The sequence below is a fragment of the Dermochelys coriacea genome, chromosome 5 (genome assembly GCF_009764565.3).
Source record: "Dermochelys coriacea isolate rDerCor1 chromosome 5, rDerCor1.pri.v4, whole genome shotgun sequence".
Classification (NCBI taxonomy): domain Eukaryota; kingdom Metazoa; phylum Chordata; order Testudines; family Dermochelyidae; genus Dermochelys; species Dermochelys coriacea.
Genome location: NC_050072.1, coordinates 69,232,580 through 69,258,010, shown reverse-complemented (window position 1 = coordinate 69,258,010; position 25,431 = coordinate 69,232,580). Strand labels below are relative to the sequence as shown.

Genomic DNA, 25,431 nt, shown 5'->3' with positions numbered 1-25,431 from the left:
GATTGTGCCAGCCTCTAGATAGTGTACAAGTGGAGGTTAGAAGGTCCTCTGTCCCTCTTGGGGCATAAAGACTCAGCATTGCCATTTCTTTCTGTAGGCCAATGCCAAGGGGGACGGCAGGAGACAGGGTCACGGTCCCAGTCACCTCTGCACCAGTCAGTAGTTCATGGGAGAGAATGTTGCACTCTTTACAGTTGCACATCCCTCCAGCAGCTTGGAGGACACTGTGCATTGGAACTCCCACTAGGCTGGTGCAGCTCTGTATTGACCCTCATGCATGGTTATGGCTTAAGGTCACATTTAGCCCTAAACCTTACTAACAAAGTTTGTTGTATATCTGGAATAATAATATCTATACTATTCTTTGATATTATATGTTATCTGCTGTATTTATGGATACTAGTTACCATTCTTTTTGACTTATTAGTTCTGTATGATTTTTTTAAAAGAAAATAATTAGTGTAATAAGCACAAAACCTATTTTAAAATCTCCATGATATTTCTGCCCTCTTAATTACAAATAGCTAAAAAGATTTCTCACAAGTTTTTTTTAAAAATTCCTCATGGGGAATTTTGCAAGAATGCAAACTTTATCCAGTAGAAGATTATTAAGACAAGCCCGCCCCCTCTCCCCCAAAAATATTGTTTGAGTGGAAAAGTGAAGTAACCTCTCAGTAATGTCTGGAATTCATCACTGTAATATCAGAGACAATTTAGGGTCTCAATGGGATACAGATGTATTAACTTGAAAAATGTGATTATGATGTCAAATTAAGTGGTCCAGAATCTCGACCATGAGATAAATTTACAAACAGAACAATTTGCAAAGATATCTTCAACTGATGGTTCAACGTTACTGGGTTATGGTAACAAATAAAAATAAATAAATAAGAAAAACAAATAAAACCTAAATGTATTTAACAAATTTTTAAAAAGCTTGTTTCAATAACAAGAGAGAAGACACATTTCTAGTTTTGCAAAAAATATTTTTCTTATGAATAAATGATCTGTACTAAGGTGACAGCTCCTCTATATTGGAGAGAGCATGCTATTTTTATGCTTTTTAACATTCATGTTTTTAAAAAATGCATTTAATAAAAGTTCATAAAATATAGTCACCAGTCAACATCAACATTCCTACTCGTGTTCAGTATGACCCAGTACAGGGAAGCATCCCAGTTCAGGAAAATACTTAAGCACATGCTTAATTGCAGCACTGAATAGGAATGGGTTTAAAAACATGTTGAAATGCTTACATAAGTCAGGGCCAAAGCCAGTAAAGCCTATATGTGACTACTGGAATAGAGACATGAATCTTACTGATCACAAGTCACACTTGTTATTTTGCTAGTTTCTATCTTTGCTTCTAGGCAAGGTAATGAATGTATCTGAATCACTTAATTTTAGGCTCCAGTTGCTTTATCAAGGTCTCTTGGATATGTGTACACAGCAACAAAAAGACCTGTGGCAGTGAGTCTCAAAGGTCAGGTCAACTGACTCAGGCTTGTGCTGCGGGGCTAATAATAGCAGTGTGGATTTGAGCTGGAGCCCAAACTCTGAAACCCAGTAAGGGTGGAGGATTTCAGAGCCCATGCTCCAGCCTGAGCCCGAATGTCTGCACTGCTGTTTTTAGCACCGCAGTGCAAGCCCTGTGAGCCTCACTCAGTTTACCAGGGCTCTGAGTCTTGGTCCTGTGGGGGCGATTCTGTGTAGGTGTTGGTTGCAGTGCTTTTTTCTACTTTGCTTGGGGCTTTATGCTTTTTGTTTTGAAAAGGCAAACCAAGCACAAAGCTGTTACTGAGAGTGCTTACTTCCCAAAATAGGTCAGAAGACATAAGAACATGGCTCATCTTCTAGAGTCATTGTTCACATCAAGGTTTTCTAACAATATCTTCCTCTTAGTTGCCTTGAAAGTAAAGAAGGTTGATGAATCAGGTTCAAAACATAAGTGTCTGTGCTAGAAATTGATGTATCTGGTTCAATAGCTGACATATCAAGTCTACTTCATGATATTTGTTTCAGTTAATGTTGTCAACAAACAATTTATGGAAATTGATTCAATAGATTTGTTTAGAGTGAGGAATAGCTTTGTTTCAATTAATGTGCTATATATCTTTCCATATAAACTGTATCAGATACATTCTATAATATGTTTATTTCCATTTATTTTTATAGACTTTTCTATGACACTCATCATTGTAATAGGTTTCAGAGTAGTCTTCCCAAATAATAATAAAAAATACCAGACTTTGCAAAAATCTACTAACCCAGCCTTAAAATAAACACAAATATGCACAAGGCCCCCCTCGTACAACCACTCTCAGTATGTGTAGATACACACCGGTGCTACTTTTCTCTAATGTGCTCAAACATGCCTTCAAGGTCTCACCCTTGGGTATCTTTCCCATGCACACCACCTCAGATGGACGTATTTTCTCTCATTATCATACACTTCTGCACACACTTTTCCCTTCAGACTGATATTTCACAGCAGTTCACACCATATTGCGTACTCTCTTATACACACACATTTCAAACTTATTTCTCTCAGAACTAGACAACCAGCCCATCCCACTGATCACTTACTACTCAGTTCCTGACTCTGTCACACACACCCTAGCTAACCTATTTAGGCTGTACATCACACTCACTCATGGTTCACTTGGCCCCAACTCAGCAATTTTCTTTCTCCCATAACAAACTTAGAAATAGCTGTCTTATTTCTTATGAATACTATGCATACCTTTGTGTGTTTGTTTATGATGGACTACTTGCTATAGGGTGAGATCAACAGGTAACCAAACAGGAAAGGCAAAAAGAGTGATCTATATAAGGAGCATCCAAGCAAACACTTAAATAATAGCCAGGATATTAGCTGTAAATAAGCTACCTGCCTGGTGCCAGCAAAATAAAAACAGTAGTTTTGCCAAAGCTGAGAGGAGAGAGAGACAAAAGACATTGGCTAGTTAAAGGATTCACCTTGTAGAAAGCAGGGGGAGGAGTGAGTGGATTGTCAGTGAGATAGACTCTGACACTGAGGCCATGTATACACTATGGGGTACTACAGTGGCATAGCTACAGCACCATAGCTATACCACAGTAACCCCATAGTGTAGAAGCAGACTACAGAAAGGGAAGAGGGTTTTCCATTGCTGTAGGAACTCCACCTCCCAGAGCAACAGTAGCTAACATTCTTCCATTGATCTAACTCTAAACTGAGGATTAGGTTGGCTTAACTACAGCACTCCGTTGTGTGGAGTTTTCACACCCTTAAGCGCCATACCTAAGTTTTAAATGCAGATCATGCCAGAGACATGAAAGTGCTATAAAACAGTCTGCTCCACCTAATCCAGAGATGGAGGAAACTGGGCTGAGAGGAACTTTCAGAAGCTGGCAAGGAAATATTAAAGTATAGATAAGACCATGCATATAGGCCTTCTTTTGTTTTAACCTTTTGCTCTGTGTGTTCTGTACCTTTGGATGAAGCAATAAATAACCCTTTGCTTTGACGAAGCTGTTTTTGAATCACTGTAATTAGTTGCTGTCACAGGGTCCCAGACTGAAAAGACTTATAGGCATCAAATCCAGATGGGCCTTTCAAGTTAATAAAGTTGCAGCCCACAGATCCAGTCCAAGAATGCTAGAACTGCTTGGTTGTGCCCAGAGTGAGTGCACCTGGCAGCCAGGTCTGTCATCTGAGGGTGCGCTCAAGAGAGACTGAAAGGTGTCTAAAGTTTGTCCTCTGGCATCCTCAACTTAGCAATTCTCTTCTCTGCTTCACTTCTCAGCAGTGTCACTTCAAATATGTAGCACTCTCCTCAGTCCAGTCAGCCTCTCATGCCTACAGTGGCTTTCTCAGCATTGCTACCCCCAGCTGGTTTGCTAGTAATCCCCTGAAGGCATCTCTCCTCCTAGTGCTCCTTTTGTAGCACTGTTTCCCTAGTCACAGTAGATGAGCTGGAATTCTGCTCAGCACCCTGTCTTGCTTATAGAGATTTCCACTGGAGCATTGGCACCTCCCTGGACGGGAAGGTGTGTGGAGTGGCCTGAGGGACCCTGGTTAGGGGAGGAGACTGGGATCAGCTGTGAGAAGGGGCAGCAGAGCAGGATTGTCCTGTCCATTGCCTCAGCCATCTTGGGGGAAAAGGAAAGAACAGATCTGGTCAAGGAAAAGGCGGGGGGAGTCTCAAGGAGTTGTTGATCTTCACTTCCTTGCCTTTGCTATCTGCTTCCACACTTGCTCTAGTGCTGAATTGCATTAGAGTGGAGCTCCCAGTATAAGTCTGACTGTGTAATAGTTTCAATTGTACTCATACTGACCAACAGCTGCAACACTTGATACACTTGGTCCACCTTTTTAAGAAAACTCAAATTCTCTAGAAGTTGACAGCATTAGTCATGCTCACCTTTCAATTTTCTTTTCCATCACAGGAAGAGGTATTTTTCAAGTCTGCGGTAGTATCTGAACATCTTATGTGTGATATGAATGTTTTACAAGCATTATATATTTGTCTTAATGTACACAATTACTATCAGGGTGTAGCATGTCTACTATTCTCTTATTCTGAATGTAAGGGCAATTCATTCTACTTAGGTGGTTCTCTGTGTAATCTGATGGTCTCAGGTGAAATTTGAACATAGTAGTTCTCATTCAAAAACAATTGAACCTCATTAAATGGTTGTCTGAATCAAGTGCATAAACAGTGTAAGATAGAGATAGGTTATTTATAAACTCAGAGAAGAAGGCATTCTTTAGATAAGAAATACTACACAATCGTTCCTGCAGCAGTTAACTTGAGTTACTCCATTTCAGCTAGCCTAGGTCAAATGCGAGCAGCAACACTGAGAAACTCTTGAGCTACACAGAGTGATTGGATTAGCACCACAGAGTGACTGAATTAGCAGAATGATTGGATTGGCAGCTGAGTTGTGGTTGTAACTCAGGCCTGGTCTACATTAGAAGATTAGGTCAGCAGAACCACCCTGGTCAGGGGTGTGAATCCCTAAATCCCTGTGTAGATAGTGCTAGGTCAACAGAAGATTTCTTCCATCACCGTAACTACTGCCATGTGGGGAGGTGAATTACTTATGCTGGTGAGAGAATCCCTCCCATCAGGGTAGGTAGTATCTACACTGAACCACTACAGTGATGCGGCTGTGCTATTGCTGTGTTTTAAGTGTAGACATACCATCAGGCTGCTCTATCTCTATTGCATTATGAGCTCCGGAATCAGCAGCACTCTAGCTTCCACCCACCCTCCCTGATGGGCCAGCTAATGTAAAGCTTAACTTAACTCGAGCTAGAGACTTTGTGTGTGGACTGGAGTTGGGTTAGGCTAGCAATGCATTGAAGACAATCCCTCAGTGGTATTGTTTTCTGCATTATAACTAGTTTGTAATGTAAAAGACAAAAAAAGCACAAGAGGCTAATTTCAAGAGATGCTTCTACGATGGTCTCTAACATGCATCAAAGTATGAAGAGCTTTCAAGAGAAACATTAGAATATTCTCTTTGGTAATCCTGGAATAAGTACACCATCTGTACCGCTTTTAGGTTTCTCTTGAGGCACCTGGCAACATGCATGTCAACTTGATACCAGAAATACAAGGGCTGATCATCTTTACATAAGAGTTGTTTTAAAGGTGCATATAATGCTTTTAAAAACAGAAATAGGAACACAAGATTGAGGTATCTCTTTCAATGAATTTGGTTCATGAAGATCTGTCACAAAGTAAGCCTGTTTCACATGAACTATCAAATGTCAAGGAAAGTGGATTGCAAAAACTTGTATTTTTACTCATTTCCATTTTGTCACCATGAGGTTAAAAATGAACTTGACATTTGCAAAACTCCATGAAAAGGAATTGGTTTGTATCTTTGGCATTATGACATAGTGGGGCTATAGCTGACCTCATGTTAATTTGTTCAGGTTCCATAACAAAAGTCAGACTGCAGTTAATGCTTCCATGGAAAGACTTTTATTTCTAACCCTTTATGCTCGTTAGTTAAAATTGCATATGAATCTTATATTATGTTTCTTACCCCACAGAAAAAAAGTTTGTTAATGATATCATTTCAACCTGGACTCCTTTACGTTATCTCAGTGTACATAGAGAGTATATTTGACTCAGAAGAGTCTAAATTTACCACTACCCATTGTGCTGCCTTACCGTACTAGCAGAATGATGTGCTAGCTTCAGTTAAGAATTTTCTTGCTTTTGAATCTTAAGTCAAACATGTAATCAATTCCAGTATGTTTCTGTGGGGTTTAATAAAGGAATTAGTCACAATGTTTAGATATGGTTGTAATTATTGTATATGTAATATGATTTAGAAGAAACATCTATCTCCTAAAATGTATAAATCAGAAAAATGCTTAGCAGCAGCTGAGCTCCTGCAAGTTCTGTTAACTAATCAGAACACTAAGGCATCTCTTGACTCCCATTGAGTTCAGTTGTAGATGCAAGAACTCAGCACCTCATAGGATTCAGCCTTGTGTTCGCATATGTTAATTTCCTTACTCAAGACATTCGCTGAGCCTGAAGAACACTGGCGTGATATACAGTAACAGCTCCTTGAGAATACATACTCTGTATCAAGGCCTACTTGATGTCTAGGCTACTTGAAAGTGCCAAGGATTAGTTGAAGACTGTTTAGAGGGGTTTTTTTAAATTTAACCCTCCACATATTATTTATTACTACTTTCTGTTAGTGCCCACCTTGTGTGAGGTTCATACACACAAAGGAAAGCACATCCCTGCCCCAAAGTGATTACAATCTAAAAAGTAACACTTATCTATTGAACTCTGAAATGTTTATGCCTGATTTAGATAGTGAAAATAGTTTATAATGGACATACTGACAGACCCTTAACTATGAAGGCACGACAGAGCATCAGTATATTTCATCTCTCACAAGGAATGCTTTTAAACTGTTTATTGGAAATCTATTAAATATGACAGGAAGACAGACTGAGGTCTATTTCTGAACATGGCATTATAATCGGTACATACACTAATTAAGAATGGCTTACAGAAATGTTGTCTGCGACTCCCATCAATTAAACAGAAATTTTCAATAAACTGAGGGGGTGAAACTTAGTAATTTCAGAAGCACTATTTGCTACTGACAGTACATTCAGCATGCAACCAATTTTTTTCAGATTCTTGATGGGGTGAATCAGATTCTGTACTTACATATTAAACTTTTTTCACAAGAAGTTAAAGTTAATTGCCATGTTTTTGTTGTCTTTTAAGTATGCATTGAACCCAGGCTGCAGTCTTATAAAATGAAACATCCATCTACAAAACCTGAATGACAAGCTTGCTATTTAACTTGTACCATTTCCTTGACACCCTAACTTTAACATCTTTTGAGTGGATACTGAATGGTACAGATTGTATTGCTGTTACCAGATTCTACTGTCTTTAAATGTGCTCTTCTGCAAACAAAGCAACAAAACAAATTCATGTTTTTATTTTTAAATGCGAGCATATGTATATTACATGCCATAAGCGTCACTTAAAACTGACACACCTGTGATCCCGCATTTTTTCCTTCCTTTGTATTCAAGTAATGGAGAGTTACAGGAGTTGTAACAAGTGTCAAACTGCAACATATGACTGTGCTATGTCTGCTTGTAAGAAATGCCACTCATCTTAGAACTAACGCAGACCTGCTGTTAGACCACTTTCTTTACTCTGAATTTTTAACATCAGAAATACTGATCTATGTTTATTAAAAACTGTATTATTATGTAAATTAAATCCATGTTATTTCACACTTTTCCTATTTCATTATTTTGATGTGTCCCTAATTTTGTGTCTCTGACACACATTTGGGCCTGACAGATTGTGAGCTATACATAAATGAGGGCATACTGAGTGTGAATTTACTCATTCATATATATTCCATATGGACACACAATAAAAAGGTACAGATGTACGTACAATTTACTTTTAGTTTTTATTTATTTATTTAGATGTTTACACTCATGTTGTAAAAATGAACACCCATCCTTTGTTGCAGGTGCTTCTTCCCACGCTTTAGAAAGAGACTCCCCAACAATCAGCCATTGCCCAAAAATGAAAATATAGAATAACCCAGCAGCTGAAAACATATTTAAGATCTTGACAGTCTCCCATATGAATCTTACCAGTCCCTCATCACTACGGAATATAAATGAGCCTTGCAGCATGCCGTAGAGATTGATAAACTAGACTATTATGGATCTGGAAGGAAAACAAGTTCCAAAGTAACACATTTGCTTTGTAGTCCTGAGGACAAAAGAAGTTTGAATAAAATGTATATTTATTATTTATTTATTGTATATATTATCAGACAAATTTCTTGCCTAGAAGCCCCAGTCATTGACCAGGACTCCATAGGGCTTGGCACTATACAAACACAGAACAAAAAAATGTTCTACGTTACGCAAGCTAATAGAATTAATAGTAATATTAAAAAAACCCTGACATATCATTGTGATGTGACATATCATTGAAGCTTACAGATAATCAGATAAAGTAGTTATAAGAACTTTGTCTTATTTATTATAGGCAAGGCTGATAGCATTGACTATTATTAAGGTTGCTTGACATTTCCTATTATAAGACCCTGTTTTCAGTTGATTTAACTTTGCCAAACTTCAACTGTTTGAGCTGAAATTTTCCATACTGACTTAATTTGACTGGGAGATTTCCGCCATTTCTGAGAACAAAGCTAGGGGAAAATACATTGTTTTGCCCTTGTTAAACTTATTTTGAGACCTATACTTTGAAATATTTTACTGACTCCAGGCTTTGGAGCAGGGACTTGAAACTCAGGAGAGAGTGGTCTTTTTATCAGGGATGTGCCTCTTGTTGTTCCTGTGAAAATCTGCCCAAATTTAGTGAACTCATTTGAAAAATTTAACTTTACACATGCTCAGTAGGGATTTTTAGCTCTAACAGCTAAAATCTCCTCAGTGAGCATGCTTGAGTTTCTCACAACTCCTAATGTTGACTGGACTATGCGTGCGCCGTCTCCACAGAACAACTGAGCATGCTCACAGCTCCTGTATGTGACCAGACCAATGACCTAAATATGATGGAAGGCTGGGACCGAACCTCCCTGCTCCTCCCGCAACCTGGGCTTCAGCAGTTCTCCCATTCTCTGTGCTGGGTAGTGCCACTGAGCCCCTTGCTGCTGCCCTGCAAGACGAGAGCAGAGCCATGGGTAAAACTCAGTCCTCCCAGGGGTCCCAATCCAACCTCCAGGGTCATAGACCCTTTCTTCTTCCCTGTCACAGTGATCCCTTGTGGTGTCCATCCCCAAAGACTGGCTGAGTATGCTCTATCTCCCAGCTCCTGGTGCTGACCAGACTGTGTATATGCCATCTCGGTAGAGCAACTAAGCATGATCCATCACAGCTCTGTAGGGCTTCAGAAGGGCTTTCCTTGTAATGGCTGCTTCCAGCTGCTCTGAGTCAAACCTGGGCACTGGAACTGAGAACAGGGATCCTGTCTTCTATGCTCTTAATCACCCTTTACAGGCACCCAGGGAAAATAGAGAAGGAAGCTGTCAAGGTTCCCTCCCCACTCTGACCTTCAGGGTACGGATGTGGGGACCTGCATGAAAGACCCCCAAGCTTATTTTTACCAGCTTAGGTTAAAACTTCCCTAAGGCACAAATCTCTATTTGTCCCTGGACTGAGGTATGCTGCCACCACCAAGTGATTTAGACAAAGAATCGGGGAAAGCACCACTTGGAGTTCCTATTCCCACAAAATATCCCCCCCAAACCTACACCCCCTTTCCTGGGGAGGCTTGAAAAATAAACAAGGTGAGCACAAACTAGACCCTTGGGTTTGTAACACTAAAACCCCAATCAGATTCTTAAAAAACAGAACTTGCCTCTAGGCAAAACTTAAAAGTTACAAAAACCAGGGATAATCTAGAGTAGAGAGAATACATATGCACCAGCAGCAGACACAATTTTCTATACTCTGGGTCTTAGAGGCGCCCCCTCTCCCCCAAGTCTGGCACCTGAGGTGGCCACCTGAGTTCGCCTCATGGTAAGGCCAGCCGTGCAACCAGGGAGATAAATGTCTCCTACCTTCTCTCTGGTGGAACCTGTCAAAGGCATGCTCTGGGTAACCTGCCTTTAACTACAATGTTCAAAGAACATAATTTCATATATGTCTATCTCCTTACATATTATCTGTACATACATTTCACAAAGGTTATGATGACCAGTGTGACACATGTTTTCAGTAGAAACTTTACATGATACTCTTTGGTGAACTAGAATATAAATTCCAAACCCAGGGGATCCCTGTAATTCTTGTGCACCCGTCCATTTGGCATCAGGAGGTCCTGGGGCACACACAATGCTAAAGAATGTTGATGAATTGTCTAATTCTGACAAAAAATGTTTTGTTGAAATTTTTCTGACCAGCTCTAATCATTACCATGGCTGGTTTAACAAGCAGTAGTGCTGAAGAGGAGTGATTGTGAAATAAAATGGAAAAGGGGGGAAAGAGCTGAAGCTTTTAGACCTAATCAGTAAATTGGCATGTTTTTCATTTTCCCACCTGTTTTTTATGGGAAAGTGTTAATGTATTTTTAAGCAGACTATAAAAACTATAATTGAACACCACTTATTTTCTACTGTCTCATATATAGTCTAACCCTGACTGTATCTTTTCTTTTGTGGGACATTCATCATGCCATAACCCTGTCTTTGCTTATTTGAACCTGAAGAAAGAAGCATATACTTCTGAATTCTTGTTCTCTTGCTTAAGCAATTTCACATCTTTGACATAGGATTTTGCTGTCCTTTTTTTTTTTTTTTTCCCTATACCATAAAAAATAGTAAGGAAAACAGATGGGCTCCGAGAGAATTGTTTAGATGTAGATAATTGACCTCCTTAAAAATGAATGCTTTAAAATGTTCTCTTTTTTTAAATGAAGGGGACAAATTGCCTTCTTTGGGACTTACTCTAGCCTTCCACAGGGACCTTGTCTCTCCTTATTACCCTTCTGCTCCTTCCACATAGTGCCTGACTGACACTTTCTGTTTCTTCCTACACGCACTGCCTGGATGCTATTAATGGGCAACCCCTCTGCAGCTCCTACAACATGGAATAGCTTTTTATAGCTCTCTGCCTCTCAAATTTATATCTATTTTGAAATTTCATCTGCAAAAATCTATATTTACTCCCTTACTTGTACCTTTTAGTTTTTCTCTTTCCCAGTTCTCGTATATTTTAACGCTGTGTTATTTATTGAGGGAGGATGGAGGCCCACCCCATAGTTTGAGAACCGCTGTACTAGAGCATACCTTTTAGAAAAACAACCATCTTATTTCTGTAGATATGGAAGTCCAAACTTAAAAAAAGAAATGTAAATGAATCCTTTATATGAACAGACATATTTATGATAATGACAATAAATGTAAACTCCTACAGTTCTGTTTGCTAGCACTAGATTATTTTGTCATAGACAAATGATCACTCACATGCTTAATATAAGTATAATTTCTCTCACATGTAACTTATGGGAATCTGGTACTAGGCCTTATTCATATTAGAATAAAGCAATGGTTAAGAAATAGGCCAACTAACTCTTTTAGCATGACAAATCTGGTGCATAGCCAGAAATAACATTAAGAAAACTCTGTATAAAGGCCAAAGAGACTGTTCTTTTTTCGAACTAAACATGAAAAGCATAACTAAAGAGGTTTCTTAGGCCCAATCCCCTCAGCCCTTGGAGTTCACTATACTAACACCTATCTGTGTGAGCTATTAGAGAGAGAAGGTGGGTGAGATAATTGGACCAACTTCTGTTGGGGAGAAAGACAGGCTTTTGAGCCACTCTACCTTGAGTGGTCCCTTACAATATGTACTACTTACGCTAAACAATCTGTCCCACCATTTAGCCGTGATGCTGGGAGTATATTTCCCAGACCTGAATAAAAGTGCTGTGTGACTCAAAAGCTGGTCTCTCTCACCAACAGAGGTTGGTCCAATAAAAGATATTACCTCACCCACCTTGTCTTTCTAATGTCCTGGGGTCAACACGGCTACAGCTACATTGCATACCTACATAGGGTAGTCAGACCTATATATGCCAAGAAATAGAGCTTTCCTTTCCTAAAAAGTTTGGGAGTTTCATTTGAACAAAAATATGCAATTAGTTGCAATTCAACCAAACTACCCACACTATATCTTGGGAAAGATTTATGGTTCGGTGAGTACCTTCCTGCCACTTATAAAAGTACTAAAAGATAGACTGATACCAAACAGTAACCTTAGAAACACAGAATGCTAGACTCTTATTTACAAAAGGGTTTCTGTTTCTTTTGAAAGTGCATACACATGTCAGGAACAAAGAGAGCTCCTGTAAGGAATATTTCCACCATATTTCCCATAATACATGCAGTGATAGGAAAGTTCATGGTATTTCTAAATTGAGGTAAATTTAGTTTCAAATCTGCATGTATTTATCAACAGGTATTATGTAAAATCCAGTACTCTGCTTGTGCACATATGTCTCACAGCTGGTTTTATAAATGGCTAGTTGTACAATATTAACATATTAGAGATCAGTCATAGAATCCTTATGGTGTATTATATTTTCTCTTCTCTCTGACACAAGTAAGATCCACAATCCGATGTTTGTTTTTTGTAGATTCATAGATTCTTATTTCTCATTTGTTTTTTCTCTCTGTCTACAGGGACATTTAAATACAGCAAATTAGTTTCTTAGCCCGATGTTGTTTCTACTTTTGCTGTAAAAAGCCAGTAAACAACATTCAGAATTATAACTTGAAATGTTCATGTTTCGTGCTTAGTGAATGCACACCCTGCTAGCTGGGCCCAGGAACAGCAAAGACACCTGCAGGGGGTGGGGAAGGGAGATCTCAGCCAGGATCAGCTGTGGCTGTGTTCCAGGTGCCTATTCCTTCCCCCAACCTTCACCTCTGTCAGGTGGGACCTGCTGCTTCACTTCCCCCCAACTAGTTGTTTGCCCCCATGCTGCATGGTGTGGGGAGGAAGAAAAAGGAAGTTGCATGTTACATCTGAGACTGTCCAGGCCTTTGGCTGGAGGAGTTGCTACAGTTTAACAGAGTGGGCGACTAATCAGTGATAGAATTTGGGTTGGGGATGTATACAGTTTGCTTCACAGGCAGGGGTTTTCATTGCAGGATCTTTGTTTCAGCCTCATCCTTAAATTAGTTGCTGGATCTCCTGTGATGCAAAGGCATGGCTGAGTGTCAGCTTTGGGATCTTGAAGGCAAAATTAGCCTTCAGGATCCCAAAACTGACCCCACAAAACTGCTTTGTGGGCTTTTTCATCTTCTTCTATATATTCTAATTTCTAATTTGCTTTTGCTCTCTGTCTACGGTTGATAGAGTAGGAAGTTTCCTATTGAAGGCTGCTTGGGTGGTGATCCCAGGAACTCACATGGCATAGTGAGGGGGTATATCTCTATATTTGGGGCAGCTTGTGGGTTTTTGTTCCACCTCCTGGAATACAGAGTGTATGATTGCATAAATTAACTTTTTATTACACGCAAATATTATCAAATGCATCTTTTCCATAGGCCAGAAAGCTGGGGAGCCACCTGGGCCATGTCCCAACCATTTCACACTACCTTCAAGTCAGCAGCACTGCTTTGGGTACCCACCTGGCCCCACAGTATGCTAACATTTTTATGGCTGACTTAGAACTACACTTCCTTAGCTCTCGTCCCCAACACCCCTACTCTACTTGCGCTACATTGATGACACCTTCATCATCTGGACCCATGGAAAAGAAGCCCTTGAGGAATTCTACCATGATTTCAACAATTTCCATCCTACCATCAACCACAGCCTAGACCAATCCACACAAGCGGTCCATTTCCTGGACACTACTGTACTAATAAGTAATGGTCACATAAACACCACCCTATACCGGAAACCTACTGACCGCTATACTTACCTACATGCCTCCAGCTTCCATCCAGGACATACCACACGATCCATTGTCTACAGCCAAGCTCTAAGATACAATTGCATTTGCTCCAATCCCTCAAACAGAGACAAACACCTACAAGATCTCTAATAAGCATTCTTAAAACTACAATACCCAACTGCTGAAGTGAAAAAACAGCTTGACAGAGCCAGAAGAGTACCCAGAAGTCACCTACTACAGGACAGGCCCAACAAAGAAAATAACAGAATGCTACTAGCTGTCACCTTCAGCCCCCAACTAAAACCTCTCTAGCGCATCGTCAAAGATTTACAACCTATCCTGAGAAAGGATCCCTCACTCTCAGAGATCTTGGGAGACAGGCCAGTCCTTGCTTACAGACAGCCCCCCAACCTGAAGCAAATACTCACCAGCAACCACACACCACACAGCAAAAACACTAACCCAGGAACCTATCCTTGCAACAAAGCCTGATGCCAACTCTGTCCACATATTTATTCAAGTGATACGATCATAGGACCTAATCACATTAGCCACGCCATCAGGGGCTCATTCACCTGCACATCTACCAATGTGATATATGTCATCATGTGCCAGCAATGCCCTCTCTGCCATGTACATTGGCCAAACCAGACAGTCTCTACCCAAAAGAATAAATGGATACAAATCTGACATCAAGAATCATAACTTTCAAAAACCGGTAGGAGAACACTTCAACCTCTCTGGCCACTCAATAAAAGATTTAAGGGTGGCAATTTTGCAACAGAAAATCTTCAAAAACAGACTCCAAGGAGAAACTGCTGAGCTTGAATTAATATGCAAACTAGATACCATTAACTTGGGTTTGAATAGAGACTGGGAGTGGCTGGGTCATTACACATATTGAATCTATTTCCCTAAGTTAAGTATCCTCACACCTTCTTGTCAACTGTCTGAATGGGCCATTTTGATTATCACTACAAAAGTTTTTTTTCTCCTGCTGATAATAGCTCATCTTAACTAATTAGCCTCTTACAGTTTGTATGGCAACTTCCAACTTATCTGTATATGTATATATATAATCTTCTTACTATATGTTCCATTCTATGCATCGGATGAAGTGGGCTGTAGCCCATGAAAGCTTATGCTCTAATAAATTTGTTAGTCTTTAAGGTGCCACAAGTACTCCTGTTCTTTTTGCAGATACAGACTAACACGGCTGCTACTCTGAAACCTGTCATTTGGCACTTGGTGACACTCTGGCACTTCAGAATTTCCCCCTCATCTTCTCCCATTGGCTCCCTCTCAGTCTCATTCTCTTCCCTGACGTGTCATTGCTGGGTTGCCTGGGGAGATGTTGCGGATGGGAGTGGTTGAAGGGGCACAGGCATCAGATAGTTTGAGCTAGAGGGGACTTAAATCTGAACCACATGCCACCGGCCTGCACATCCCAGCTTGGCCGGTGAAGCTCTGGCTCCAGAGACATCAGAGCAGCAGGATGAGCAGGGAGAGTCTCCAGACCTTGGTGGTTAGGCAAGTCTGCTGGGGCTGCATCACAGTGCTGCAGACAGCCCCCAGCCCATTCCCTGCTTGTCCCTTCCTGCTGCTTTGGAGTGAAGCTGGGGCTAGTGTCAGCAGTGGAAGGGGGGAGGGAGTGAGACGGGAGGAGAGGAGAAGGGGAAGGGGCTGCAGAGGAGGGAGCTAGACAGTTCTCTGTACTTCTCCATCCCACAGCTCTCTGCCATAGGCCTCGCACCCTTCCCACAGTTCTCGCCCGACTCCCCTAAATCCCCGTCCCACAACCCTTACCAGACCCACAAATAGCACCCCCACTCAACCTCCTGCTCCTGCTTAAACACACACCTGGACCCATCTCCCACCCTCGCAAATAAACCCACTGCCCCAAACCCCACAAAACCTCCTCCTTCCATGGTCTCCACTCATCTCACCTCCCCACCACACCAGCCCCCATCTTGTCAAATAACCCCATCCCTTGTTGCACAGCCCCTGAAATGAACATGCCCAGAAAACATCACCCTGCCAAATCCCTCCCTCAACCTCCCTCTTTGCCCACGGCTGCTCCACCGCTCCTTACTGCCCACAAGGCCCTTCTCCTTCCCACACCACCCAAGTCCATCTGCCATATAGGTCAGTCCAAATGGCCTGAACTCCTGGTTGCACTAAGCCCCCTCTCTCTTCTTCATTTGCTCCAATCCTCTATGATTCATCCAGGAAGCCCCCACAGGGCCTTTCACTCCTTTAGCCCAACATCAATATCCCATCTTCACTTTGGAGTGTTATGTGAGAGTGGTGACCTTTTCCCTCTTCCTCTTCTCCTCCTTGTCTTCTTGGAAGCGGGCTTCCTGAGAGGGGAAGAGGTGGACCAGACTAGTGGAGGTGTGCAGTATACTGTATGGCTCCACAGCCCTTAATCTTTTCACAGTGTTGATTCTTTTGCTTCTGTAGATTGATACAGTCATGTCTGTTCTTTGACAAAATTGGCCCAGTGGCTGAGATGCCACCTCCTTCTGTTCACACAATGGAGACCATGTCTTCCTGCAGCTTTTGCTGGACCCCACTGGCCTTTTGGTGAATGACTTTTCACTAGGGAACCCATTGATTGTCCATCATCTCTCTGATGCCTGATTAGTTCCCCTGAAACTGCCTTCATCTTTATAGGGTATCAGAGACCTGAGATTAGTTTTCGTGTTCTCCAATTTTTTATGCGTTGGATTCTGGTGAAGAGTCGAGGGTGAGATACCAACATATGGATTTAGTTTAATTTCATGTATTTGCAACCATATGAACCCAGATTACCCACCATGGACATAAGTAAAAGACAGCTTTTTGAATTGGCAGGGGGAGTCATACCATTTATAAGGGTAAATCAGTATATGTGTATGTCTTTCTTTTCTGTTAACAGTAAAATAAAATGCATTAGATTATTGGTGGTTATTTTAGGTAGGATTTCTTTTGTTTGGTTTGATTCTTTGTTGTTTTTATAGCAAGATTGGACTTTCTAGCCTTTTTGATTGCATTGGTTAATCCTTAAAAGAGGGCTAACATCTGATTTATTCAAAGACACTTAGGAGATGGGAGTTCAGTGTTTCCTGATATAAGAGTTGTCGTGATGTGGAAGATTATAACGTATGTAGTAACCAAGCCAACAATTTGGTATATCAGTGGAGGTCAGAACAAGTGTGGATACATCTCAGTAGCATGCCATGCTTGGTAACCATCATGAATCAGTATTGGAGTTTAGAACAGGGACCTCCTGATTTCCCACTGCTGTGATACAATGGGAGAAAAAACATTCTCCTTCTCTTCACACATGCAAGGACTTTCTATTCTAGGACTCTACCTTAATCTCAACGTTCAACTTGTGTGTTTGCACAACAGTGTGCTTTGAATATAGGAGGGTATGGAAAAATGAACACTGTTAATGAGATGGCGCTCATTGCTCTTAAATCTGGGAAAAGCCTAATTCAGTATTCTACCAAAGCATTTAATTTTGTAAATATGTTTTATTAGTGTCGCTGGCAGTGATGCACTTTTAGCTTCAAAATTAAGAGAGAAAGTGCCATTTGAGTTTATTCCCAAGTCCAGTTCCTGTTCACATAGGGTAAACATTACTTATAAAGATGCTTCTAAAATTTAATTATTATTTCAAAGCTGTTTTAATGATATTGATAAATGTTATAAATTGGACATTTAAATGAGTCCTTCCGTTATTGTATAATTAAGACTGACTGAAAGTAAAATTGCATTTTAATAGCCTTCTCTCTTTTCCATGAAGGCAATGGCAGAACTCCCATTGACGTCAGAAGCTGCAGCATTAGGCTCTAAATGTCTCTGTCCTTATTGTGAGTAATCTCAATAGCAAAATACTGTATCTCCTTATAAGAGTACAGTTTAGCCAACCATTGAGTGACTGGTACAGTGCTTGTTTCTGAGAAAATGTGTCTGAGCTAGCATAGAGGTTTTCATAAAAACTGATAGACATCATAATGTTTTGGCAGATTTTAAATTGCCATTTCATTTGAGAGAGAACTGTATCGCTCTAACCAGCATCAGCATACTGTAGTAAACTGCCTTTTTTCAGAGTAGCAGCCGTGTTAGTCTGTATTCGCAAAAAAGAAAAGGAGTACTTGTGGCACCTTAGAGACTAACAAATTTATTAGAGCATAAGCTTTCGTGAGCTACAGCTCATGCATCTGATGAAGTGAGCTGTAGCTCACGAAAGCTTATGCTCTAATAAATTTGTTAGTCTCTAAGGTGCCACAAGTACTCCTTTTCTTTATACTGCCTTTGTTTTCTGTACTGAGATTATTCACTGGGAACTACATTGAAGTTACCTGGCCCACTTTGACATGCATCCACATCTAATTATGCTCCAGTGATGCAAGACCAAGATGGTGTAATGGAACATGAAATCAAAGTGAAAAGCTGCAATGCGACATTGAGGGTCTTCAACTCTGCTATTTATTATTGCAGCAGAGTTAGCACCTGGATCCAAAGAACAAATAACTTGGATAGTCTCATTGGAATATCAAAGTGGATAACCACAATGGGATGAAAGCTTTCTCAGAGCCATTAAAAATGTCAGGCCAAACACCGTTAGTAAAACGTAGAAGAACTGGAAGAAAAATATGTAGCTGCTGATTATGATGTTGGTGTCAACAATTTGTTTTTAATGTGAGTTATAAATACGTCTCCAACAAATTCTGTTCTAAATTTTGCCACTCACTGTGGTAATAACGTAAATATAGTGACTTGTATAAGTGCATCTGTCTCCTCCAACTGATACCTAAGGTGAAGATGTGAGACAAAGGAGAAGTAGGTGAGTTTCAGGGCAAGAACATCAAAACTATATATTTGAGCCTGATCTTCCTTTCAGAGATATCCTGGTGCACTGTGTGTATTAACTTCTGTACACATATGGTATACCTGATTTCACAAGATACTATTTTACAGCGGTTGCACTTCAAAAGTTTCTTCTGTTTTGAAAGATTCTACCAGTGTGAGATGTTCCTTATATTTAAAACCAGTAGAACCAATAATATTTCTCAAATGAAGAGAAATTTGAGGGCATATAGGGAAATATGTAGAAAAAAACTAGCTTTGAGACCAAAACGTATTCTGTTAAGAGCTATGGTCCCTTAATAGGCTTTATTTAAGAGAACAAATTGTTTATATGATTTATAAATTTATGTATTGTTTATATGATATATGATTCAGAACATCCCATATGCAGAATGTATACTTTCGTTAATTGGGCATTTTAAAAAATATTTCAAATAATTCTCCTATGGCACATGTTCTTTGCAGTAGACTTTACTGCAGCTGATTATATTGTTTGGGCTAGTTCCAGCCCTGTGTTGGGTCTTCTTTTGCTAGTGTAACCTATGGACAAGGAAAGTCCACTGTAGGAGACATTGTAGCAGAGAGAAGGCAGTCACAACCTTTTCTCTGATAAAGACAGAGGTGATACAACCCAGCTAGTGAATTTCGAAAAGTAGGAAGTGTTAGCTGGAAGGAAGGGAAGCCAAAGCAGATGGGATGTGTTAAATCAGTACATCCTCTGGGGAGACTTTGTAAATGTAGGAAAAGCCTTGGCCTGAGGCCAAATTAGTCTATTCTTGTTCTGGGGAGGGAGCCCTACAATGTATTGCTTATGTTAAATTCCCTTCCCCCCTTCTATGGAAACAAAGTTTAAGAAACCTGGGTAAAAAGAGCCACACAAGCTCTTAAACTCATATAATTTGTTTAGTCTAACTTTAGTATGTTCCTACATATTGTGCTTCTAATAATGAGAAAAGTAGCTAGGCCTATAATAAGCAAAAACAATGTAGACAAAAGAGAACACTGATTTAAGGTCATTGTGTCAAATGCAGCAAAACGCTCTGTTTATAGCAGGTCAGACATGAGTTTACAATTAGCACTAATTACTGCAGAAAAATCAAAACAGCAGCTTTAAGGAAGGACACTTTTCACTGCAAGATCAAAGCCATGTCTGTGCAGAATAGCAAAGCCTCCACTATTTAATTGTACTGAAGTGCTAATTAGATTTTGAGGTGCTTTCATGTGTTCCCCCAATTAGCCAGTCATCCCTGACCAAATCCACATAAAAAGAGATTGAGTTTTTAAAGCTTTTGTCTGCATGATTTTCATTGAGTAGAAGGAATGGTGCCTTCTTTTTATGTAAATTGAGGGGGTTTGGGTCACAGTTACTAGCTAGCTAGAAATGAATGGATATGGGGCAGAGCAACACTATACTATGCTGTAAATAAATAGTTAACTGGCATCTAGAAATCAGTGGAGGAAAACAAATGCTATAGCTAAACCTTTCATAATGACAGGTTTCAGAGTAGCAGCCGTGTTAGTCTGTATTCGCAAAAAGAAAAGGAGTACTTGTGGCACCTTAGAGACTAACAAATTTATTAGAGCATAAGCGTTCGTGAGCTACAGCTCACTTCATCGGATGCATCCGATGAAGTGAGCTGTAGCTCACGAAAGCTTATGCTCTAATAAATTTGTTAGTCTCTAAGGTGCCACAAGTACTCCTTTTCTTATAGCTAAACCTTATATTTATGTTTCTTAGTTTACTGATACATGTTTTGAAAAGGGAGATTTTGATGCCTGGGGCAATTTCTGTGTTTAGTGAATTGTTTTTATTTTTGTTGGTGTTTTATATTTTGATTATGATAGAACTAGCATTGTTTATTTTAGTATTTGTTTTTGGACATATTTGCAAACTTTCCAAGTATTTTTTAAATTCTTCAGTTTGTTTTTATGACATATGTAAAACTACTGTACACAATTATTTTAGATTTTTTAAAAAACTTTATTAACTTATTAATGTTGCGAACATTATATGCATATGTGAAAATACAAGAAATATGATGTCAAGACACCAGTAATGCAATTCATGAACCTCCGAGAGTTGGGAAAAAAATCTAGTTTGTCAGTAGTAAAACTAAGTTATCTAGTATTCACAAATTGTGAACCTTTTAGGCAAGGGGTGGAGAAATTGCCTCAGTAGTAGGCATCACCTTTGACATACCCTAAAACTCCGTCTCCAGCTTACAAGCAATACATCTGCTCATCCAGATTCAGATAACTTGCCATCATCCAACCTCTAACTCAGCTAAATCTAAGAAAGCACGGACAGTTCACCACACAGATCTGATGAATGTATCACATAAAGCTGAGTTTTATCCAAGTATTTGGGCACTGCAACCCAAATCATTGTGCTGTTTCCTTCAGTGACTTCATATACATATTGAACAGGAAGAGTGACACAATGTATCCTTGCAGAACTCCATAAGAGAAATTCCTAGAGGCAGGTCAATAATCGATCACAAACATCGTATTAATACTTCTCTGACAAACCATTCTAACAATGACAGGTTTCAGAGTAGCAGCCGTGTTAGTCTGTATTCGCAAAAAGAAAAGGAGTACTTGTGGCACCTTAGAGACTAACAAATTTATTAGAGCATAAGCTTTCGTATGCATCTGATGAAGTGAGCTGTAGCTCACGAAAGCTTATGCTCTAATAAATTTGTTAGTCTCTAAGGTGCCATTCTAACAATATCACCTGTTCTGGCCAGGGTCCAAAGAGGAAAACCTTTCCATCAGTGATATCTATGAGTATGATAAATGTAGAGTTAGTTTGAGTGATTGGCACCCAGGTTAGTCGACCTGGGGTATGAGCAGCTATACACCAAAGCTGTACACAAGTTACTGTGTCCTCACTAGTGCTGTGGTTACCTGTGTGTGTCACTAGGACTTCTGGGGGGATATTCCATGGTTCTTTGTGCTGCACTAAGCTGAGCTGCTCTAATTCTTTCCATGTGACTTGTGACAGAATTTATCTGTCCTTCTGGGCACCCAGGAAGAATTGTGGGAAGGCATTAGAGGATTGTCAGCTTGAAGCAATTTGGTCTGTCTCCTCACAGCAAAGTGAGTGGATTACCAGCCTAAGGGCATGGCTACACTTGCAGACGTAGAGCACTGGGAGTTAAACCAGCCTTCAGAGACCACAGCAGGGAAAATGCTGCCATGTGTTTACACTATCAGATTCAAGCGCACTGGCTTGGCCACATTAGCAGCTCTTGCAATACCACAAAGAGCAGTGCATTGTGGGAGCTATCCCAGCGTGCAAGTGGCTGCAACGTACTTTTCAAATGGACGGGGGGTGGTGTGTGACAGGGAGTGTGTTGTGTGTATGTGGAGGGTGAGACAGTGTGTTTTGGGGGGCTGAGAGAGAGTGTCAGCATGCTGTCTTGTAAGTTCAGACAGCAGCAGACCCTCCTCCCCCCCGCCCCCTCTCTCTCTCACGCACACATACTCACAACAACAGCATTCCATACTAATGGTTTGCTTTGTCCTGGAGCAGATAAGCATACCGGCTGTCAGAAACGGAGCTTTGAAAGGAGATATCTGCATTCCTACAGCCAATTCCAAAACAATGAGAAGAGTGGCCACTTGACTTGACAACCGGGCATCTCAGCCGGAGTGCAGCAAGCATTATGCTTCTTGTGGAGATGGATTACCAGGAGTACTCCAGTTCAGGGTCCAGGCACTCTGTGTGCCTTGCCAGTGTGGACGAGTCGGGAGTTAGGGTGCTCGGGGCCGCTTTAATGCGCTCTAACTTGCAAGTGTAGCCAAGCCCTTTGTGAAAGTGGCACTCCAACTCTCACCTGTACCACCTCTGGGTCAGCTAACTTGGGATTAAAGTACCTCCAAACTCTGGTAAGAAGCTTTTGTGTGTAGGTGGGAGGGAATTTAGAGGTGACTACTGAATAGGAGCCTGAGTTAGCTCTGCAGTGAAAACATATCCTAAGACTTTTGACAGATGGACACCTGACCATTGTTCATCACTAGGAAGAGGCTAGGAAGTGAACCAACAAGGCTTAGTCTCTGCAATACCCAGGCCAAAACCTGACTGAAAGAAATCAGGAAAATCTGAGGACTCCAAATGGCACCTGAACTGTCATGCCATGTTTTTCTCAGTAATCTTCCTGAAATAAGGTGCTCAGTTGGTAGGATTGACAGCACTAAGAGATAAGTGTCAAATAACCAATTGCTAAAGGGTTCCTGATATCCTGCCCTCCCATTGTCTCATCGTGGTTATGAGAGGGGTCTCTCTTCTTTCCTTATTAATCAAACTTTTCCATTTTTTTACTGAAGACAGATTTTTAAAAGGAGAAGCTGTGTACAGTATCAGTACTACACCAACCCAACTAAGACTGTTGTATTTAGTAATTTCACTATAATTACTTTGAAGTGTTTAATTGACTTAACCAGGAACAAGCTGTGAAAATAAACAATGTAAAGACCTTTATTTCAAACAAGGTATGAGATAAGGTCCAAACCCCCCCACGATTCTTTTACTTTCTGATTTGACAAAACACGTTCTCCCTATCTCACTTTATTGGTTTTTATATTTCCTTTTTAAAGTATGGCCACAGGCTTGAGACTTCATAGTATTCTCTCTTGGTTCCTTTTGGCTGATATGAAGGCTGAGCTGTGCCTGGTGGATGATCTAAAGATAAGGGTGGACATACAAGGCAGGCTGCAAAAACCATAGGTGGCTTTGCACTTTCCTGATTCCTGGAGTTGTGTAAGGGATTTATTAACGTAGGCTGCCTGCAGGCTAACAGCATCCCTGTTGCAGTATCTGACATACAGTATGAATCCATCAGGAACTCTTTAATGACCTGAAAATTGAAAAGGAATCCTACAAAAAGTGAAAACATGGATAAATTGCTAAGGAGGAGTATAAAAGAATAGCACAAGCATGTCGGACCAAAATCAGAAAGGCTAAGGCACACAATCAGTAACTCCTAGCAGGGGACATAAAAGGCAACAAGGTTCTTAAAATATATTAGGAGCAAGAGAAGGAAAGTGTAGGTCTTCTATCTATCAGGGAATGAGTTAATAACTGATGACATCAAGAAAGCTGAGGTGTTTAATGCCTACTTTGCTTCAGTCTTCACTAAAAAGATTAATGGTGACCAGTTACTTAACACAATTAATATTAACAACCAGGGAGAAGGAATTCAAGCCAAAATACGAAAAGAACAGGTTAAAGAATGTTTAGATAACTCAAGTCAGTAGGGCCTGATGACATTCATCCCAGGGTATTTGAGGAACTAGCTGAAGATCAGAACTGTTAGCAATTATCTTTGAGAACTTACGGAGTTCCCAGTGAGAGTGAGGTCCCAGAAAACTGGAGAAGGACAAACTTAGTATCTTTAAAAAGGGGAAGAAAGTGGACTGGGGAATTATAGCCCAATCAGCCTAACTTTGAACGATACTGGAACAAATTATTAAACAATCAGTTTGTCAGCATCTGGAGGATAAGGAATAGCAAGCATGGATTTGTCAAGAACAAATCATGCCAAACCAGCCTAATTTCATTCGGGGTTACTGAATAGGGTTACTGGCTAGGGGGGAAGCAGTAGATGTGATATATCCTGATATTAGTAAGGCTTTTGACACAGTCCATATGACATTCTCATAAGCAAACTAGGGAAATGTGATGTAGATGACATTTCTCTAAGGTGGGTACACATCTGCTTGAAAGACTCAAAGAGTAGTTACTAATGGTTCACTGTCAAATTGGGAGGACGTATCTAGTGGGGTCCCACAGGGATTAGTCCTAAATCTGATACTATTCAATATTTTCATTAATGACTTAGATAATGGAGTGGAGATTATGTGTATAAAATTTGCAGATGACATCAAGTTAGGAGGGGTTGCAAAGCACTTTGGAAGACAGGATTAGAATTCAAAATGACCTTGACAAATTGGAGAGTTGGTCTAAATTCAACAAGATGAAATTCAATAAAGACAAGTGCAAAATACTTCAGTTAAGAAGAAAAAATCAAATGCACAACTACAAAATGGGGAATAACTGGCTAGGTTGTAGTACTGATGAAAATGATCTGAGGTTATAGTGGACCACAAATTGAATACGAGTCAACAATATGATGCAGCTTTGAAAAAGGCTAAATATAATTCTGGGATGTATTAACAGGAGTGTTGTAGGAAGACGTAGGAGGTAACTGTCTTGCTGTTCTCAGCAGTGGTGAGGCCTCAGCTGGTGTGCTGTGTCCAATTCTAGGTGGCACATTTTAGGAAAGATTTAGGAAAAAGTTGGAGAAAGACCAGAGGAAAGCATAAAAAATGTAAAAGTTTTAGAAAACCTGACCTATGAGGAAAGGTTAAAAAAAAGCCCTGAGCATGTTTATGTTTAGAAAAAAAAGACTGAGGTGGAATCTGATAACAGTCTTCAGATATGTTAAGGGTTGTTATAAAGAGGACAGTAATCAGTTGTTCTCCATGGCCCACTCATTTTGTCTCTCTAGTATCCTGGGACCGATACCACGACAACTACACTGCATACAATTGTTTTCCATGTCCACTGAAGGTAGGACAAGAAGTAGTGGAGTAAGGGTGTAATCTGCAGCAAGGGAGATTTAGGTTA

The 25,431-nt window shown here is 40.3% G+C and overlaps 1 protein-coding gene across 7 annotated transcripts in view; it reads left to right on the top strand.

Moving 5' to 3' along the window:
- The window catches only part of FBXL17 (F-box and leucine rich repeat protein 17), a 478,686-nt gene that overhangs the window by 345,573 nt on the left and 107,682 nt on the right, over window positions 1-25,431 (top strand). The window contains exon 8 of one of the 7 annotated variants that reach the window (XM_043515543.1): window positions 17,734-17,798. The exons of 5 other annotated variants lie outside the window; for them this stretch is intronic. In XM_043515543.1, the coding sequence (XP_043371478.1) occupies window positions 17,734-17,783 (50 nt within the window). In that variant the 3' untranslated portion in view covers window positions 17,784-17,798. Of the gene's footprint in view, window positions 1-8,028; window positions 8,112-17,733; window positions 17,799-25,431 lie in introns of those variants that run through there. One more of the 7 variants, XM_038401590.2, reaches the window with a different exon arrangement.